General features: G+C 31.3%; 3 protein-coding genes and 1 non-coding gene across 4 annotated transcripts; 2 read left to right on the forward strand and 2 right to left on the reverse strand.

Moving 5' to 3' along the window:
• The first annotated feature begins 2898 nt into the window (after positions 1-2898).
• On the forward strand, positions 2899-3879 carry LOC108471214 (myb-related protein 308-like). Its single transcript, XM_017772829.2, has 2 exons — positions 2899-3225; positions 3324-3879. Exons 1-2 carry the CDS (start codon positions 2963-2965, stop codon positions 3739-3741), a joined length of 681 nt encoding a protein of 226 aa, XP_017628318.1. The 5' UTR covers positions 2899-2962; the 3' UTR covers positions 3742-3879.
• Positions 3880-4602: 723 nt separating this feature from the next.
• Positions 4603-6972, reverse strand: LOC108472585 (uncharacterized). Its single transcript, XM_017774128.2, has 3 exons — positions 6833-6972; positions 5166-5279; positions 4603-4962 (listed from the first exon to the last, which is right to left on the reverse strand). The coding sequence occupies exons 1-3, from the start codon at positions 6848-6850 to the stop codon at positions 4831-4833; spliced, it is 264 nt and encodes an 87-aa protein (XP_017629617.1). The 5' UTR covers positions 6851-6972; the 3' UTR covers positions 4603-4830.
• Positions 6973-6997: 25 nt separating this feature from the next.
• TRNAI-AAU (transfer RNA isoleucine (anticodon AAU)) lies at positions 6998-7071 on the forward strand. Its single transcript has one exon. It is a non-coding gene; the product is annotated as a tRNA-Ile (tRNA).
• A 1604-nt stretch (positions 7072-8675) lies between these two features.
• Positions 8676-10694, reverse strand: LOC108470596 (proteasome subunit alpha type-7). The gene is made up of 3 exons (XM_017771955.2): positions 10390-10694; positions 9622-10036; positions 8676-9031 (listed from the first exon to the last, which is right to left on the reverse strand). Exons 1-3 carry the CDS (start codon positions 10560-10562, stop codon positions 8870-8872), a joined length of 750 nt encoding a protein of 249 aa, XP_017627444.1. The 5' UTR covers positions 10563-10694; the 3' UTR covers positions 8676-8869.
• Between the last annotated feature and the right edge of the window lie 11237 nt (positions 10695-21931).

Below are 21931 nucleotides of genomic sequence, written 5' to 3' on the forward strand. Positions count from 1 at the left end.
ATTATCTTTTAAAATTGACATTTTTCTTTAATTTAACCTATTATTTGAGTAGAATTCTAAGCATATTAATTATCACTTAATTAATATTACACCATGTTTGGTTGGGGGGAATGGAACAACATTCCCCCCTTATTCATTGAATGGTAAACCATTCCTTTGTTTGGTTAAACGTAATACTCATTCAATGGAATGACCATTACTTCCCTATTACTTGTCTTCCCATAATAGCTATTATTTAGTATCACCAAAAATGGTTATTCCATACAACATTAAATAACAAAACAAAATTAATTTCAGATTAGTCCTTTAAAGCTTGGACTTAGAAAATATAAAATAAAATATTTGAAATATTTTAATAAAACTTAATATAAAATATTTTAATATAATTTGATATAAAACTAAAAATATTTTAATATAATTTAATATAAAATAATTATATTAAAATGTTATTAAATTATATATTATTTTATTAAATTATATTTAATAATAATTATATTGAAATATGATTAAAGTATTTCTTTTATTTTATTAAATTATTTTAATAATAATCCTATTAAAATTTAATAACAATAACAATAATCATCTACCTAAAAAATTTACGCTAAGGTACACTGGTCATTTCAGTTTTTTTCCTTATGCTATTACAACATCTATTCTATTCAATCAAATACGATAATACTATTACAGTTCTATTTCATTCCATTCAATCAAACAATTAAATTACTAATTACAACTCTTTTTCATTACAACCCTATTCAATTCCAGTAAACCAAACGTGTCGTTAGAGTTAATTACTTTAATTAGTTTTTTTGAATAATGTTACTTTACATTAATTACCTAAAGTAAAACTATATTGTATGTTTAACATGTAAAAATGCTTTAATTATTATTTGAAAATATTCTATTATAATATTTGAATGGATGAATTAATATATTTTAACTATATTCAATAATTCAAATAAGAAATATTATTTTATGCTAAATGCAACAATTAGAGGTATAATTTTTAAAATTTTAATTAAATATTAAATACGTAAAATTACATTAAAATTAATATATATATATATATATATATTAATTATCATTTAAATGTTATGATAATTACAAATTATATTGACATCTAAATATTAGCATAAGGTAAATGTAAAGTAGTATGTGTGATAAGTAGATGTAATAATTACAAATTTTATTGATATTTAAATATAAATATAATTCAATTTAAAATTATTGATTGATATTTAAATGTAAAGTAGTATTGACACTTACAAATTGTATTCGGATCTAAATATTATTATAATTTAATTTAGATATATTAATTCGCATTTAAATCTAATTATAACGTAGTTTAGGTACTAGACATAAAGTAGTATGGTAGCTCAATTAAAGATTGATTCACGTAAATTTAAGTTTTAATTTGAATAAAATTTTAAGTGAAAAATATTTTATTTATTAATTATTTCTTGATGAATATCGAGTTATACTTCAATTAAAATTTAAATTTGGCTCTATAGATAGCTTCCGTAGTTAAGTATATTGAATTAAATAGTACTTAAGAAAAATTATTGGTAAAAAATGGAGATAATTAGCAATGATAAGTTAGAAGTGTCAAAAAAGAATGAAACATTAAATCAATGGTTCTTTGAGGAGGTAATATCGAGTTGTATTCTAACAATAATGACATAAGATAGAGATGAGAGGTTATTTTAATTGATTACGAGGTAATATAATAGTATGACTATTTTTATTATTTCAATTTAACATTATAGTTTTAATTTTAGTTCCAAGTTTCTATATTAATTTTAATAGTATTATGTATCAATATTATTTTATCTTTCTTAACGTTTTATTATCGATTGTTTATCATTTTTTCATAACTTTTAAAATATTTTATTCTCTCAATCGTTTATTAAAATTAATAGACTTTTATTATAAATTATACCAATCATCATTTAATTAGTAAAATATTTTTAAAATTATAAAACCATATTATTTAATGAATTAAAAAATAAACACATGAAATCACATGCAACTTAAGTGATATTGAAACTAGCTTAGAAAAATATGTTAATTTTTCTCTTTCCAAAAAGTGATCCCATTACATCAAATGAAGGTTTTACTTTGTGTGTGACATGTGTCACATTTTACAACTTTAAAAAAAAAAATGAATTGGATTGCCACATGCCAACTTCTTGAGGCGATTTCTTTAAGTAGTTGACACGTGATAATCTAATTCATTTAAAAAAAAATTATAAAGTGTAGCACGTGTCACACGCATAATAAATCTACCATCTGACATGGCAAGATCACTCTTGGATAATAAAAAAAATATTATTTAAAAATATAATTTCAAATGAGGAGAAAATAATCATTTACTTATCCCTATTTATCGGTTTGGCACGCATGACCAAAGCTGAGTTGAGGCTATGGGGGGTATTATTTTGGTGCAATTACTAGTTCAAGGTCCAGTTCCTTCCCGGCGGTCATTGATGATCACAAATTGGTTAGTTTAAAAGAAGCAAATCTCATAGCAGCTACATAACTCAAAATCCCCCCTAAATACTTCAAACCTTATTTTCTACATCAGTCATTATTTTTTAACCAAACTCGGTCTAGGTATGGACCAAAATTTCGGTAGAATTAACAGCGATGGCGTCTAAAGATCGTCCCCCCATGTACTTGTAGTGTACATGTTATTAGATGGCGCCTCATGTGGAATGAATGGACCAAGTTTCGACTTCGCTCATAGAAACTATCATTTTCACCAACTCAAAATACATTAAGCAACAGTGCAGTTAATGACTTGGACCAGCTCGTACTATTAATCCTGTTCACATTTAACTTAGGGGTTTAACTAGACTGCACTGTTTTTGTTTTGCCAAAGCCCCCACCAAGTTATATATACATATATATATATCAAAGTAATCCTTGGCCACAATAAGTTCAAAGCGTAGTATAGGAGTAAATGGGGAGATCTCCTTGTTGTGAGAAAGGTCACACATACAAAGGATCATGGACTAGAGAAGAAGATGAGCGTTTGATAGCTTACATCCAAGCTCATGGAGAGGGTTGTTGGAGATCCCTTCCGAAAGCTGCTGGCCTTCTCCGTTGCGGTAAGAGTTGCCGGCTTCGATGGATTAACTATCTCCGCCCTGATGTTAAGCGGGGTAATTTTACCGACGAAGAAGATGAACTCATCATCAAGTTCCATAGCCTTCTTGGTAACAAGTATGTCTCTCAAAAAAAAATTATTTTCTTCTGTCATGCCTTAGCTAGCTAGTGTACCATCTCTGATAAAGTTCTATCTTTTTGTTTCTGCTGTAAAGGTGGTCAATCATAGCAGGGAGACTACCTGGGAGAACAGATAATGAGATCAAGAATCATTGGAATACCCACATAAAGAGGAAGCTACTGAGCAGAGGTATTGACCCTTTGACACATCGACCGGTCAATGAACAAGCTGCAATTCACACCATAGATACAGTCTCATCAACAGCAGTTCTAAGAGAAGATGAGAGACAAACGAACCAAGAATTGAATCTTGAGCTGCAGATAAGTCCACCATCGTTACATTCACACCCACCGCAGGTATTGCGGAAAAGAAACAGAAAAGTCATTTGCTTCTACTGTAGCTTGGGGCTTCGAAACAGCAAGGAGTGCACTTGTGAGGGTAGTAGTCATAGTAGAAGTATACAACATGTGAGCTTTTGCACTTGGCGAAAGGCGTTTCAAAGTGAGAATTGAAGTAGATGAATTTGGTTATGATAACACAGCCAAAAATGGGTTTATTGTATACTTACAATCTGGTTGTTCTATGGTGAAACACCACAGATTTTATGATAGTTCAATGAAAAGTTATTATATACATATTCTTAAGGATTATAGACTGTTTCTTGGTATAGATTAATGAACCTACCATTATGGAAGTAGTTAACAATGAGGCAAAGGTGTTGGTAACCTATCTCAGTCATGCATTAAAAAAAGAGAGAGAGAGAGCCAGAGAAGCCAGCTTCAATATTCATTGCTAGTTAGTTTTGCTATCAACATACACAGTTCTACCTACCGAACAGCAATTATTGTACCAGCTGCTGATTGCATGCCAAAAGAAAAAACAAAACCGGCTTTTGTAAAAGCTTGTCTATGCTACTTTCTTTGTCTATCTTATCCAACACTTTCCGTAAAATGTTGACAAAGTAGCCAAACTAGGGTGTTTACCTTTATTAGCTGTTATATGTCCTTGAAAAGACGGGAAATTCAAAGGGAAACAAATAGATGCTGCTACCTGTCCATATGTAACGCTAACTAAGGGCTTGGGGGAAAAGTTGGCTCCACTGGTTAATAGTCCATGAACCACGATCATCTGTTTTCTTTTAACCAGAACGGGTCAAGAAAACTACCTAATCTTCACGACATATTGATCAGACGAGGAGATCAATAATGAAATAAGACACAAATGAACTTCATTGCATTTTTCCCCACAAGATGATTGATTTATGATGACGGTGGTGATGGTGTCATGACTACATTTGTATCGTAGAGACCACAATTTTCAAGCATGGAAAGTGTTATGATGGAGCATAAAGAGAAGAAACAATAAAATTGACCTTTTGGAAGAAAATTTGTGAACTCAGAGTTAAGAAATAATAAGTCAGAGTACACAGACACACTTCGTGTATCAAACAAACGAAATAATTTCCTATAATTAACATCTTTGGAACGCCCTAAGTTGCATTAAGCATCTAGTAGAATACGAAGTCTATTTACATAGAAACTGAAACTTTCATAAAATAAAATGATGCTTCAAGTAAATATCAGAATCGCTCCCAATTCACCTCATTTATCAGCTTTATCAGCCTTCTTATCAAGTCTTGCGGTACCTGAGCTTGATGACTCGCCCATTGAATCAGGAGAAGCAGCAGCTTGGGATGAAACTCTCTTAAGAGAAGTTGGGAGCCCTGATATTTCCTAAACATGGGGAAAAAACTATTGTCAATTATCTTGGCCGAAATTTAGCCCTTGATATTGAACCCTTAATTCATCATAAGCATGACAAGCGAGTTCACATCATAATATGCATGGTATGACAGGCAGACATTCTATAATACCGTTGCAAATGAACATAATAGAATCGAAAAGTGATATCACTTTAACCCTTTTTTCCAACCTACCTTCATCAAATGCAACCTCATGTCACAAGGACGAACTTGGTTTCCTATGCATGCCATTGCAAATTTAGAATATTGAAAAAGAACATCAGCAGCAGCTTGTTTCTTTTCTTCAGTCTGGCATACATAAGAAATTGAATTAAGTAGGTCAAAACAGCTCTCTTAAGAAGATTTTAAACAAACAAAAATTAAAAAACCCCTCAAATCCGAGCATTTAGCATAAGTTACCACATAAAAGAGATCAGACGCAACTGAAGTTATTCCAACATGTAACAAGAAAACATGAAGGAAACCAACAAAATTGCATACTGATTTGTGTTTTCAAATGAATCATCAGGACTAGAATGAGGTATAATCCAGGTTTTATATATCTATAGATGTATTCCTATCTGTTTCACAACTCTGGTCTAGTTGATAGATCATAACACTAGGGGTGAGAATTCGATCCAGTCGAGTCAAATTGAGTCAAAAAAATTTCTAGTTAGTCGAATTGATGAATCCTATTTTAGCAACCAAACTCAACTTAAAATTTTTCGAATAAAATCGAATCGAATCAAAAAATTTCGAGTCAAGCCGAGTAGAGTTAACGAATAAATGTTGCGTTTACATTGACCAATTATTTAACTATTAGACGACGTATAAGATTATTTAACTACATAAACAATATAATGATTTTCCTTTTTAACTTAATGGGTAAACATTTATCAAATCGACATAGTTTTGCCTTTTAACTTAATGAGTTTAACTTTTAACATTAAATAAGATAAATATCGACAAAGTTTCGCCTTTTCTTATTCAAATTTTCGGATAACTCGAAGTACAAATTCGAGTTAAATGGAAAAAATTGATTTTTTATTCGAGTTGATCCGAATAACTTGATTAACTCGAATAAAAGTATTTAATTCAAAATTTGAATCTTTTTATTGAGATTTTCAAATCGAATCGGATTTTGCTCACCTCTACGTAAATCGCTGTATTTCGAACACCGTATCCTAGTGAACCACTAAGAGTCTAAGACATAAGTAGATGCAGCTATGCTTCTCAAATTAAAGTTATGGAAAGATGGAAACAAACCCACCAAAAGCAACTTCATAAATCAAACATACTACAGTTGCACCAGGGAAAAGAAAATGATATGAATTTGAAATGCTAAAAATTCCATGATCCACAAAAATATTGAAAAATATGTTACTCCGCAAACTCCTAATTTACTCTGGGCCCCAATCAGAAAAACATCACAGCATAAAGAATTGCTAATGAATTTTCACCTTCAAAACCAGGAAAACAAATGTCCAGAAGAAGCGATCAAATTAAATACATGGTAACTAATTTCCCATAGATTCAAACGTTGTATAGAGATATATTTACAGGAAAAATTTCAAATTAAACGCAGTTATAAGAAGGAAGAATTGTTACCTAGTTCGACAGACAACAAAACGGGATTCAGAAATTAAAACAGGTAGAAGTTAATACAAAACAGGGAGAAGAAAGGGGATCAGAATCTCGTCATATTAAATGGATACTGAAGTAAAATTTTCTTCAAACCTGGAAGATTTATTAAGGATTAAGGTTTGGTGATGTGAAAGGAAGAGACTGACCCAAGTAATGACTTTTATTATAATTTATTAAATTAAACGGCAAAAAGAAAAGGATTTAAACATGTAAAGTACCTCGTAATCTTCTTTCATGCTTCGACCTTGCTTTGCATTTGACTTCTCCGTAGTTTCGATTTGTCGTCGTGCTTGGATCTCGCTTTGCAGGTTTTATTTTAAACTAACTTTCAGCTCAGTGGAATAGTGTATTTATAAGTAAAATAATTAAATTCTATCGAAATGGGCCTATTAGCTCAGTTGGTTAGAGCGTCGTGCTAATAACGCGAAGGTCGCAGGTTCAAGACCTGCATGGGCCATACCATTGCTGGTTTTCCCGTTGTTTGAACCTTTTGATAATTGTGGACCATGAAACCCTATGAACCCCAAGATTATTTTGGCCCAAACCGGAGCTGAAGCTCATAGGTTTTTTTACATTGTATTTAAATAAAAAATAAAATTTTACCTTTTATTAATTAATTATGTTTTTATTTTTAAAATTATTTTAATTATAGTTAATTTAATAATAATAATAATTAAATAGAGATGTAAAATAACATAATATTATATTTAAAATGTTAACCGGAGCTGAAGCCCAAATGAAGCTTTTGGGTTTTTACATTTTATTTAAATAAAAAGAAAAAGATTACCTTTTATTAATTAATTATGTTTTTAATTTTAAAATTATTTTAATTTAGTAATAATTAAATAGAGATGTAAAATACTTATTTATTATATTTATAATTTTAAAAATTTGTTGCTAAAGTTTTCTTACAAATTGAGTTCATAATAATTGGCTTATAAAGTTGTATGATTGGATGAGTATATCAAAAAAAAAAAAAGACACAAAATACTGAGTGTATCAATAATTGAAGCAACGTTTTAAATAAAAAATAAGATTTAATTTTCTATTTTTAAATATATTGATTAAATCTCAAACTTTTAAATACAGAGACTATCGAAATATTATGACTTCTTATTTTGTTAACGACTTTTGCTTTTGTTAATCAATTTTCTTAATATTCAATATTTTAAATAATGATAACTAATTGATTTTAATTGCATGTATAACTAAATTAAATATGTGTTTTAAATATTTAATTTGTACTTGAATTTAAATGTATTTTATTTTTATAGCAATTGATTTTTCATCATTATAATTGAAAATTCAAAATCCGAATATAAATGCATAAAATACATTATTAATAATTAAATAACAGTAAAGTTGTTGTTTTTAATTACTAGGTAAATAGATCTTAGGGAGGCTGTATGTTTCTTAATCAAAACTCAAGAAGTACGTGGCCGTTCTTCAACTTATAACAGTAAAAAACTTAGATAATTTTTTTGGATAAATAATTTTTTAAAATATTAAAAATTTCACAAGGTAAAAGAAAATAATTATAAAAAAGAATGATGAGATTAAAATAAATACTATAAAATGTGGATATTGTTAAATTTGCAAATAATATAAAACATAAAAACAATATAAATATAAAAATATAAAAATATGGACATTAAATAAAATAATATTTTAAAGTTGAAGTTCATTTTACTTTACAATGAAATAATATATATTACATGAAATAAGATTATGAAAAGAAAACCTCCTCTTTTAATTTTAAGTAAATTTTGAGTTGCTCAAATCCCTTTTCTAATCATTTATAAATTTGAAATTCTCCATTATTTTTGCTAAATTCTTTTAAAATTAAAGTTTTCGGATAAAAATTTAAAATTTTGTAAGATTTTTAAAATTTTAAGTTCATCATTTCAAAATACTAGTGATTATAATTACATTTTTATAAAAAATTTTAAAAGAAAGGTTCAATTTTAATATTTGATAAAAGAATTACAATAGAAAAATAATAATATTAAAAATAAAAATTGTAAGGTGGAAGTAATAGATTTGAAAAAATGAACAAATATCTAACATCAAATCAATTATATATCTTGAAATTAACAAACGAAAATGAGACAGTAACAACGGTAAATAATGAAGCTCCAACGGGTGAATGAAAGTTTGAGGCCGAGTACATCAACTGTCAACTAAAAGAACCCAGACAACATCCTTTAAAAGAACAAAGGAGAGAAAAGTTAAAAGAAGCTCAAACAGTTGATGTTTTATTTTTCCTTTGGAGGGGCTTTCTTTGCAGCCTCAGCCGCTTCCTTCTCTGCTTCAATCTCAGCTGCAATGGCATCAATTTCAGCTTCTTCAAGCTGCCGCAGACCATGCTCCTTCGTCATCACAGCAACTTCGATATTCTTTCCCCCACTCTCAACAACCTCCATGCAAGAGACACGCATAAATACAAGCAAATCATTATTTGACATAAAACATGCACTTTCAACATGTTAGTAAGCCTTACAATCAACAGCATGTGTCATGTTGAAAGGAGAGTTAGCAAAAAGTATACTTTAACCAACTTGGACAACTACATCTCTGAAGCTGTTGTTCTATAATGTGGCAACATGTGTATAAATACACCATATAAATCTCTACTGCCATCAAGCATGCTTCCAAGTAGCAATGCAGGCACAAATAATACTTAAAACTTGTTTTTTTCTTAAATGCTAAATAAAACACTAAGTAAATGATTTAGGCATTAACAACCAAGTAGCGAGTCTTTTGCTCCAGTTTTAATTTTGATTTAGGCATTTTCCATTTTTTAGTCGCACAGCTTGATAAGCCATGTTATTTCTATAAGGCTTAAAATCCATGCATGATCTTAGAAGACATGATGCATAAGGTACGAAGGGGAATGGCTTCAAGTTAAAGATAGATTCAATTCAAATTTCCGTGGCTTAAACAACTGACAAGCAAGAAGCAGCACAATTCATGCCATCATTCAATAAAAGTAGCCAATGAAACTTACCTCAAGCAAAGCACGAATTGCAAGCTTAATGGTTTCTTGTCCAGAGGTTTCCTTATAGTTCTTCTCTAGGAACTCTCTGATTGAGTTAGAGTTTCTACCAGTGGCATTAGCTTTCCAGGCTGAAAATGTCCCTGATGGATCCGTCTGATATAGTGACGGTACACCGGAGTATGGATCAAAGCCCACAATCAGAGTTGAGAGACCAAACGGCCTAACACCTCCGCTTTGAGTGTACTTCTGCTGAAGACCTGCAACGTATCGAGTAATATACTCAACAGTAACTGGATCTTCAACAGTCAGCCTGTGGCTTTGACATTCAATCCGAGCCCTATTTATGAGGACTCGAGCATCGGCTTTGAGGCCAGCACATGCCAGTGCAATGTGATTATCCAAGTTCACAATCTTCTTAACCGATCTACACAAATAGAAGCAGTAAAAGGGTAAAAAAAAACAGCCCATTTTGAGGAAATTGAAAAAGTGAAGGTTTTCCCTAATATACAAGTTTTTACCATAAAATTCCTAAAGTTTTTATTTTCGATATCATCAAGATTAACCTTTCGGTTTCCCTACTTGAGCCATAAGATCAAGTATTTTGACATGATAGCGATAAGCTTAAGCTAAATTATGATGTATCCCTTTATTCCTAAATCCAAATCAATAAAACCCTAAACCCTAAATTTATTTTGAATTAGACGTAATTAAAGAGTCGATATTTAAGAGGGAAAAAATGGAAATATGTAGGTGGAGGAAAGTATAGCAAAGGCAAACCTGGAGTCCTGGAGCTTGGCGGTAGATTTTTTCTCGACGCCGAGGACGACGATGTCAGTGCCGCGGACACCAACGGCGGCGTTACCTTTACGGACTGCTTCGAGGGCGTATTCAACTTGGAACAAATGGCCGTCCGGCGAGAACACTGTGATTGCTCTATCGTACCTCGCCATTTTCTTCTATTCCTTGGATTTGCTTTTGTTATTCAAGACTTGGTTGCATAGCCTGGTACTTTTTACTTAAGCGACAAGAAGATCTAAAAAGAAAAAGGGACACTTACGTAAATTTTCATGGAAAAAAATTTATAATAGCATTTCTTTTAATATTTATTTTCTTTTCCTACAAGAAACGAATTTGTAGAAATTAAAAGGATTTAAGCTTTGAGTTACAATTTGACTCAAGAATTGTTATATATATATATATATAATTTAAACATAATGATAAATTTAGTCTTCAATACTTATATTTTTTTTGTTAATTTAGCCCTATTTTTTACCTAAATTTGGTGCTTAATCTTTCAATAAAAGGTCAAGTAGTTTTTTTTAATGAAAATGATGATTAAAACCAGAATTTTCAATGATGTTGGCTTGGCAACTTGCATGGCAATTTATGTGCACATCATGTTAACATAACATCATTTGTCTTATATTTCATGCCAACAAAAAATTCACAAATTATAAAAATAAAAAAACTAAAATAAAGCAAAATCAAAATTAATAAAATAAAAAAGGTCTCAAAAATTCAAAAAAAAAATTAGTATGGAGTACATATGAACTGTCATACAGGTTGTGGTGTTTAAAAATTTAACACTTTAATTAGTATTTTCGTTAAAAAAATCATTTTGACTCTTTTTAAAAATGTTGATGGTCAAATTTGATTCTTTTTAAAAAGTTGAGGGTCAAATTTAGCTAAAAAAAAGAATAAATGCCAAATTGACAAAAATATAAACGTTAAAAACTATCTTTTTTTGTACAAAAAGAAGGAAACAAGGAAACTAAATTCGAATTACCCCCTCTCCACAAGCATCGCTATGGAGTAAGGGTTTAAGACTTGTCAACTACGTCTCAAGATGAACCAAACCTCTCTCAATGTTCTGAGCTAAATTCACCAAGCGGTCCTCGTAACTATTTCTGTCACAATGAATGTGTCTAACCTCGGTCACTCATCCTTCATTTATCAAGTTACGGCAATATTTAATCAAAGTACCTAAAGGATGACTGTTCTCAAAAGGTCGTCGAGGAATTGTACCACCAGTAGAGCATCTAAGTCCACCACAAGCCGATGAATCCCCAAGGATTTTATAAGACAAAGACCAACTCGAACCCCCATAATTCTGCCTATAGGCTATCCGTTATCTCGATTTTCATCATAAATCCTCCAATCCTGTGAGCCCCGCTATCTCGTATAAGACCCCCGGCTGAAGCTAAGCATGAGCGAAATTTTACAGCCCCATCTGTACTGAATATGTAACTTCCTTGAGGCGGTTTGTTCATTTCATCCAGTGTGGTCCTCGAGCTAACCTTGGCGTAACAACACTCATGGCAGCAAAGATGTCTATAACAAGCTTCTGATCATATTGCAACACACGCAAACCTGTTGGATTTTTCCCTTTGAAGACAAAATTATTCTACTTTTCCAAAATCCCCATATAATGGGAATAAATAAAACACCTAAGGCAAATTAAACTTTACTTGGCACTTAGATATGTTGTTTCATTGTAGCCAAACATGAAATGAAACAAAGAAGAAATCAGGTTGCCAAGTAGTGACCTAAAGATCCATCCAAAGTTCCTTTGTTGGTAAACATTCACAAACAATATAATCAAAAGATTCAGTATCATGCCCACAAAGCGAGCAAGTTGCTCAACAACCATATTTTTAAACACACGAATTTGATTAGTATTAAGGTGATTCAAATTAACCAACCAAATAAAGAAACAAAGTCATTTTGGACATTGTAACCTCCAAATCCATGCAAAATTAACATTAGCAACAAAAGTAGAAGATGTTGAGACTAGCATGTTATAGGCATAACTTACCGAGAATTGACCATCACTTTCAAGAGCCCAACAACAAACATTAGGTTGAATTTCAATAGTAGAAATCGGTAAAGGAACAACAACAATCTTTAATAAAGATGCCAAATCAAGGTCATTTTCAACCACGGACAAATCCCATTGTCTATTACTAACAATATACTCCAAGAACTTGTTCGTTCGATGTTCCCACTCATTATTTTGATATTGTCGCGACAAAGGAGCATTGCCTACCCACCAATCGCTCCAAAAATAAACCTGTTAACCAGCTCTTATTCTCCATTTGCAGCCAGATTTAATAATGGGTCGAATCTTAAAAATCCATGCCAAGTAGAAAAAGCATTCGACATTTGTTCCACCTTCATAAAGGATGCATCATGCACATATTTCTTCCTAAAAACATCACACCAAAAGGAATTCTTCTTGTTAAAGAGACTCCGACCAGCCTTTAATAACATGGCTAAATTATTTTGTCGAGCTTGTCGCAACCCTAAACCACCTTTCTCCTTTAAGCAACAAACTTGCAACCAACTCACTAAGTGATTTCGTAAGGTTTCGGCAGAACCTCATCATAAAAAATATTGTTAGTACGATCTAATTGATTACACACTAAGATAGGCAGGAGAGCTGATTGCATTGTATATAAGGGAATAACACTCGTTGTAGATTGTATAAATATTCTCTTTCCAATAGGTGAAAATTTTTTGCCTTTCCAATCCTCAGCTTTTTCATTACCAATCAATAATGTAAGAGTACATCTCCTTAGAGGCTCTTTTATAAATAAGAGGCACCCCTAGATATTTAGACGAATGCCACATATTTGACTTAAATGAGAAATGATTGTTGCATGGATATTTTTGAAGATAAAAAGCTTAGACTTCTCCAAATTAACAATAAGACCTGACACTAAGCTAAACTTTTGAAGACAATCTTTTACCACTCACACCTGTGTCTATTTCGCCTTTGCAAAAAGTAGCAAGTTGTCCGCAAAGAATACATGGGACAAAGTCAATCCTTGCCTAAAAATTTTGAAAGGTTGTCCAAGAATAATTGACTTCCCATTTCAATATCATATGGGACAGCTTTTCTATTGCAAGGATAAATAAATATGGCGAAAAGAGGTCTCATTGATGCAAACCCTTCATAGGTTGAAATTCATCCAATCGTTAACCATTACAAATGGATGATATTTTACTCGAGCGTACACAAAACATTATGAGTTCTACAATACCCCTGAGCACTCGGAAATCCACCAAAGTCTCCTGTAAAAAACAACCCAACTCACACTGTCATATACTTTGTGTAAATCAATTTTGAATATCATAGCCCCCTATTGTCCTTGCAAACACATCATCAAATGAACCGCTTCTTGAGTAATCAAGATATTATCCAGAGTACTTCGTCCTGCCAAAAAACTTTTCTGAAAGGGTTCAATAACACGTTTCAAAATAGGACGTATTCTGTTAACCAACACTTTAGAAAGCACTTATAAGAACTATTAAACAGACTGATAGGGCAGAACAGAGTCATGTTATCAGCATCAATAACCTTAAGGATAAGGATAAGAAATACCTTCAAAATGTTTTCATCGAACTTACTTATAGAATAGGCCTCCCGCACAAATTGAAAGAAACTATCTTTAATTGTATCCCATGATCACTGCAAAAGAAAAATGGTTGGATGCCATTCGGTCCCGCGGCTTTAAGAGCTTTCATAAAAAAACAACGTCGATTTAACTTCCTCCATGCTAACTTTTACAGTCAAATTCTTACACTATTCGACAGTATATTAGGAACAATACAAGGAATAATTATCATGCACAAGACTCACCCTCATGTCCCTAAAGAGGTACTTAAAGAAATCCACAATGTGCTCATGGATGGTCTTGGTATTAGACACCCATCGCCCCTCAATCAAAAGGCCTCTTGTTCTACTTCGACTTCGACAGATAATGGTAAACAAATGGAAGAACTCAATATTCCTTTCACCATGAACTATCCAATCAAGCCTAGATTTTTGGAACCATAATAATTTTTCTTGAACTAACACTTGTTGATATCCCTTATTTAGTTCCATTTCTAACTCTTGAAGAGCCAGAAAATACAAAAAAATCGAAGAGTTTTGAATACCATTCAACCGTTTAATTAAGGTATTCTTCCTTCGAAAAATATTCCCCAAACTAGTCTCTTTCCATTTTTTAATCATCCTCGTAGCATTCTTAATATCTTCTATCATCGAACCAGCATTTTCTCGCCACCATTGATAAAAAACGATCGGGAATTCATCATGAGTTAACCATGCAACTTAAAATCTAGAAGGATGTTTTTCTTTTGGTGGGATGCCCCCTGCATCAGTATTGAAAAGTATTGGATGATGGTTAGAAAATAACTGTAGAAGATTAAAAACATATAACTCAGGAAAGCATTAAGCCGCAACAATATTAATAAGAACCCTATCAAGGCGTTCTTGCAAAATAACTCTCCCATGCAACTTACGAGCCCACGTAAACTTTGAATCGGAAAAGCCAGCATCTAAAAGGTTACATTCACTCCACTGATCCCTAAACTGCAGCATGCGCTCAAAACAATCACCTAACCCTCCATAGCGTTCATCCAAAAAAGCAAAATAGTTAAAATGTTCCCAAAAGAAATTTTTTGCCTCAGAAGAAGGTTGAAGATAAGAAAATGATGAAACCACACATTATCACCCTCCTTAACCTCACAAGGAAAAACCTATTCCATAGAGTTCTTGACCACTAAATCCAATCTATTTTTATGGTAAAAAAGAATTAATCCACCACGAAAACCCAATCTCGGTACCTCGAAGAAGCCATCGAAACCCAACTTCCTTGCTAAACACAATCCCGATCTTGAACTATCTTTTGTCTCAAGTAAAGAAAGAACATTCGATCTTTCACGGAACACCAAATCTTTACAATTCTGTAAAAGGGGACTGTTACCCACCCCTCTACAATTCCAGGTTACAGATATCATTAAACAATAAAATTTGAAGAATCATTCACCCATAGAATGAGCCCCCCTTTCTGCGCTAACAAAGCTAATTGACCATCTTGTATTTCTACTTGTTTAACTTTTCCATTGTCGAGTCTGACGGATCACCTATATGTTCAACCACTATCTCCGTTGACACTCCTAATGTAGTCGACTGTAAAACCAAAGCCTGACCAACATCTGCTCATTGGGTCTCTTCTGACCTCGGTTCCGCCTTTGAAGATTGACCAATCATTTTTAAATTGATTTTTTATTTTTTTATTTTTATAAAAAGCATATATTTTTTAATCTTTAAAGTTATATAAATTGAATTTTTATTTAAATTTTCCTAAAGTTTAACTCTTTTTTTTTCAAATTTTTTTATAATTTTATATGTTTTTGAAGTTTTAGAATTTGTTAGAAGTTAATATATTTTAAATTTGGTTTAATATATCAAAAAGCTCCTACAAAATAATTTAATAATTAATTGAGTTCTCAATAGAAAACAACATTCAATTGAGTCCTTAATCGAATATAAGCAATCAATTAAGCTCTCGAATAACAAATTTTCATGTAAGTATTTGATATTCATTAACTTTTCACATGGCACACCAAAATTTTTTCACATAGCAAAAATAGATAATTTCCTTTAAAAGTACCTAAAAACATAAAAGATATATAAAAATTTCTTTAAAATTTTCTACAATTATAAAAATTTAGATTTTTCAAACAAAAATAGAATTTATAAAAGTTATAAAAATTTACAAAAATATAAAAAATTTAAAAATTATAATAATTAAAAATATAAAAAATTAAGCTTAATATATCAAAAAGCCCTATAAAAAATTTTAATAATCAATTGAGCTTTCAATTGAAAACAACACTTAATTGAACTCTTAATTGAATATAAACAATCAATTAGCCCTCGAAAACCAATTTTCGTAAGCCTCTAACATCCGTTAACTTCACCATGTGGCACACTAGGGTTGTGCCATGTGACAAAATTTGGTAATTTCCTTTAAAATTTTTAAAAACATAAAATTTTAAATATATAAATAATTATTAAAATAAATTAGAATTTTGGAAAATTAAAATAAAGAGATTTTTCAAAATTATAAAAATTTGCAAAAAATTATTAAAAATTATATGAAAATATAAAAAATTATATTTTTTATGGATTTATCTTTGAGATTAATCAACTTTTCAATATCATCAATATCAATACAAGCATCAACGTCACCTTACACAGTGTCGTCACTGAGGAACCTAAACCTCTCCACTTCAATCAATTATTTATATGGCACATTAGTGAACTATGCAAACTCTTTTACATAATTTTTAATAATTTTATAATTTTTATATTTTTTATATTTTTTGTAATTTTAATATATTTTTTCAATTTGTATATTGAAAAAGTCTTTGATTTGTACGCGTTCAAAATAATTTCTTTCAATCTTCTGTTAGAACAGAAGTTAGGACAAAACAAATTTTTAACAAGGTAAAACAAATAGCAAGGAAAGGAGAGAATCAACACCGATATTTGTTAAGGTAGTTTAGATCAACAATCCTACTTCTATGGAGTCTCACTCAAATAATGATCTTATAATTTTATTCAACAATCCAACTGAATACCTATTGGCTAAAGCTTAAAGCTTAAAGCCCAACTTATTCTTACAACAATGGATTTTTGTAACTCCAACAATGGCTCAGATTGTTACAAATAAATTTCCTAAATAGATTACTTTACAATCAATATAAACTCTCTAAACAATACTTAAAAGAATGTAGCAACAAGAAAACTCAACAAAGCAGTAAAAAAAACACTTAAAAATTAAAAGAACTTTGCTTTACTAGCACGATTTTCTCTGCTTTACTAGCATGACTAGGGTTTTGTTTTGAGATTTATTTTTGTGTTTCTTGATAGCAACGGTAGTTTTCGACAGGCTCATCGTTGGTTTTTTTGGGGTTTTTGGCTGATTTGGAACATGAGTTGGCGGATTTATCGTTGGATGATAGGGAGGAAGAGGGTTTGGTGGTACCCACAGAAGTTGATTCACAATCGATGGTGTCTGAATTTAGTATTTTCGGCTATTTTCTGACAGCAAGTATAGTTCACTTTTCGACTATGAAGAGCACTATGGTGAATGTTTGGCATCCTGTTAAAGGTGATTAGATTTCAGATCTTGGAGACAAACATTTTTTGTTTAAGTTCTTTCATAGGATAGATTTTTAACTTATTGGACTTTTAATAACCATTTGTTGGTGTTTCATAGGCTAGAGGGGGGGAAGGATTCAGTGAATGTTCCTTTGTTATATGGAGTTTTTTGGTTCAAGTGTAGGATCTACCTAGGGGATTATTCTTAGAAGTTATGGTGTGATAGTTTGGAAATTTTATGAGTAATTTCTTGGATTATGATTCGAAGAGTTTTGCCGAAACCATTTTGAAAGTCGACTTTTTATTTTGAAAAAAACGAAAATTGAGAGTCGCCACCAAACACATTTTTATATGAGGCGTGATCGGTTACCTCGTAATTTGATCATTTTAATAAGAGATTTGATTTATTAAAACAACGGTTTTGGTCTACGAAAATCTAAGAAATGGGTTTGGGAATTGGTTACGTACGAGGAAGGATTAGCACCCTCGTAACGCCTAAAATTGGTACCTAATTGATTAATTCGTGTCATAGTGTCGAAAGTTGAAGACTTGAAAATAATTTTAAAAATACGACCTCTCTTTGTATTAATGCTAATTTTACTTATGATTTGCTTGAATAAATCAAGATAAACATTAAAGACCCTATCGTCTCGAGGTAACACAATGTCAGATCCCGTAAGTTAGGACATAACACTTTGAACCTTTGAGAATAAGCTTGCATTTATTTTTTATTTGAAATCTTTTGGATTTTAAATTTAAAAAGGATTACTCAGTTATTTGGGTCCAACGAGGAAAATCGAAACCCCGTAAGTTAGGGCACGACTTTCTCGAGTTTCCAAATCAGAGCATTGCCTTACTTGAAAATCTTCTTTTTTTTGAATTTGGGTGAAAATTAATGTAATATTTAAAATGATAAACAATATACGATAAAATATTATAATAACAATGATGTAATTACAAAGATGAATACAATATTAGTAGATTAGTCTCGATAAAAAAGTAAAGCAATAAAACGGAAATGCATGATATAAAACAAGCAATCATAACATAGAAATGTTTGAAAATGAATGGAATAAAAAGGAGGAAACAAATGATAAACAAATGGATATATAAGTAAATATTAGTAGTAAGAAAATACACGAACCAACAAATATTTATAAAGAAAATATTCACTCTACAAACTTTAATATGTGTATAAAGCGTATGGAATAATAAATAAATAAGTAAGTAAAATAGATATACATAATGTCAAGTTTACATTTTTTTAATGTAAAAATAATAAAATAGCAAAGACAAGATGATAATAACAATAATAATAATAATAATAATAATAATAATAATAATAATAATAATAATAATAATAATAATAATAAAGTGTGTGAGTAAAGGGATAAATAAATAGATACAATAAATAAATATTAAGGAAAATAATTAAGGAATATCAAAAATAAAAGGACCAAATTAAGATATAAATAAAATTAGAAGTACAATTTGTAATAAAGTACAAAAAGAATGATAACAATGAATAATAATAGTAATAATAATAATAATAACAACAATATATGTAGTAAAAACATAAATAATCTAAATTTTAAAATATATATATAAAGGATAATAAATAGATTGATGAATAAATAATAATAATAATAATAATAATAATAATAATAATAATAATAATAATAATAATAATATAGGCACAAATAAAATGAATAATTAATGAAAGAAAATTAAAGATTAAAAGAAATGAAAGAACAATAAATAAATGAATACAAGAATTAAAATAAAATGCAAACGAATAATACATATAAAATAAGTAAATGAACAAGCAAATGGGTAAAATAAAACAATAATGAATGTATAAGCAAGTAAATGAAATAAATGAATAAATAAATGACTTGAAATAAAAAGGGCTTAATTGAAACTTAAATGAAATCAAAAGGAAAGATTGAACAAAATAAATAAAAGGGGGTTAAAGTGAAATAAAAATAAAATTATAGGGTGAAATTTAAAGAAAAAAACCAAAAAATGGACTAAATTGCAACGAGCTACCAAAATGGAAGGGCCTAATGTGCAAATAACCCATGCACTAAGAACACGCGGGTCTTGAAATGGGTCGAGTCGGACCATGGGTCAGCCCAAAACGGCACCTTTTCTGGTGCTTAACCCATTAAAACTGTTTAAGGACCAAATTGAAACAAAACTAAATTTTGTGGTAAAATTTAAGAAAAAAGAAAAATACGGTAGGACTAAATTGGAACACGCTATAAAAGCGGAAGGACCCATGAGGCAAATAGACCATCTGGTCAAAAACACGCGTAACCTAACTGGAGCTGGTCGGGTCTCGGGTCTCGGGTCCCCTTTTCTAAACGATGCTGTTTGGAGTTTTAAAGGGGTTGAGCAAAACGGTGCGTTTTGCCAGCCCATATAAGTCACATTTTTTTTTAAATTCATTTCCTCCATTTCTCAAAAAAAAACCCAAAAAGCTCTCATCCCTTCTCTCAAATTCCCCCCACGCCCGGCCTAGGGTTCCAGTCACCGGACCACCGTGGCGGCCATCGATCGCCGTCGACGGCGCCGCCATCCACGGTGGCCGGAGAAAGCGAAAAGAGGCCTTTTTTACCCCCTTTTTAAGCCTAAACCTAGATCTAAAGGCGAAAGCCTAAAAAGAAAGAAAGAAAGAAAAATAAAAAATGAAGTAAAAAAGTTCAGCTGACGCCCTTCTACCCCTCGTATACCCCTTTTTCGAGCCCAATCGAAATCCTAAAGGATTTCTAAGGCTTTCATGAATAAAGGGAGACTCCGATGGTGGTATAACGCGAGGAGAATAGGTAGATTTCCACTCTTATTTTTCTTTTATGTTTTATTAAAAATAAATTTGCAAAAAAACTCAAAATAAAAATACATTTTCTTCAACTTTAAATCCTGTTTTTTTTTATTAATATTGTGTAATACAATCTGTTTTTCTTTCATGGCTTTATAGCCCATTACAAAAAGTGTTTGTTACTATTTTCTTTCTACTGTTTCTGTCTCGTGCTCTATTTTCCCTTTCTTTGCTTGTTTGCAGGAGTTGACGGAGGCAGGGAAGGGCAATTTTTTCGTTCTCGTACAAGGCAGCAGAGGAGGGGTCAGGCCTTGGGATGAGGTGCTGACGTGGCATGGGCAGCAATGCACCTAAGGCTAGGGTTTCTTGCTCTGCCGAAAATTAGTTTAGGTATTTTGGGCCACTAGGCCTTGTAATTTTGGGCTTAAGATTTTCATTGTATTTTGGGTTGTTTGGTTTTATTTTTGATTTGGGCTTCTGTTTCTTGTTGTTTTTGGGCTTGTAATAGACTGTTTTGTTTTATTTAAAGCTTGGGTAAGATTGGGCTATTACAGTTGCCCCTCTTTGCTCGTTGTTGTATAACGAGAATGGAGCAAAGACTTTAAAAAAGACCAATTTTGCCCGGTCTTGTCGAATCTCGACTTTTTTAGTGTTTCTCTTCTTTAAGTAGCCTCATTCTAACCCACTGCATCTTCAGGGGTATAGGAACTGTTGCTTCGATCCACTCTATTGCAATTTTAGAGATATAAGACTTGTAATTTGCAGCTTTAATCTGTTCCACTGCAACTTTAGAGAAATAAGATTCCTATGGTAGATTTGATCCAATCTACTGCAACTTTAGAGGTATAAGATTTGTGACTTGTAGCTTTAATCTATTCCACTACAACTTCAGGAAAATAAGATTCTCTATCTTCAATCTGCTCCACTGTAACTTCAGGGAGATAAGATTAGTGGCTTCCATCTGATCCACTGCAACTTCAGGGAGATAAAATTTGCCATGATAGATTTGATCCGACCTACGGTAACTTCAGAGGTCTAGGATTTGTAACTTGTAGCTTTAATCTATTTCACTACAACTTCAGGGAAATAAAATTCACTATCTTCAATCTGCTCCATCGTAACATCAAGGAGATAAGATTAGTGGCCTCAATCTTCTCCACTGCAATTTCAGGGAGATAAGATTTGCCATGATGACTATAATCTGTCCTACTACAACTTCAGGGGTATAGGATTTATGGTTTCACTAATTTGCCACACCATTTTTTGGGGAACATGACCTGTAGAATCCATTTCATGGGCCTATTTATGCTAAGCAATTAGGATGTCATGATCAGAATGAATCAAATGCTCCTAATTAGATGTGTATGGATTATATTTGCATGAATGTAGAATGTCATTTTTCGAGAATGATCCCCCTTTTAATGCTTAGGTTGTCATTACTTGCTGTTTATCAAGGTTCTATCACTGATGTGTTACCATGCCTTCTTGTTAGACTGATATCTTTGACAGAAAATCTAAAGAAATAGTCACAATTTAGACTA

Source organism: Gossypium arboreum, chromosome 11 (genome assembly GCF_025698485.1).
Source record: "Gossypium arboreum isolate Shixiya-1 chromosome 11, ASM2569848v2, whole genome shotgun sequence".
Taxonomy (NCBI): domain Eukaryota; kingdom Viridiplantae; phylum Streptophyta; class Magnoliopsida; order Malvales; family Malvaceae; genus Gossypium; species Gossypium arboreum.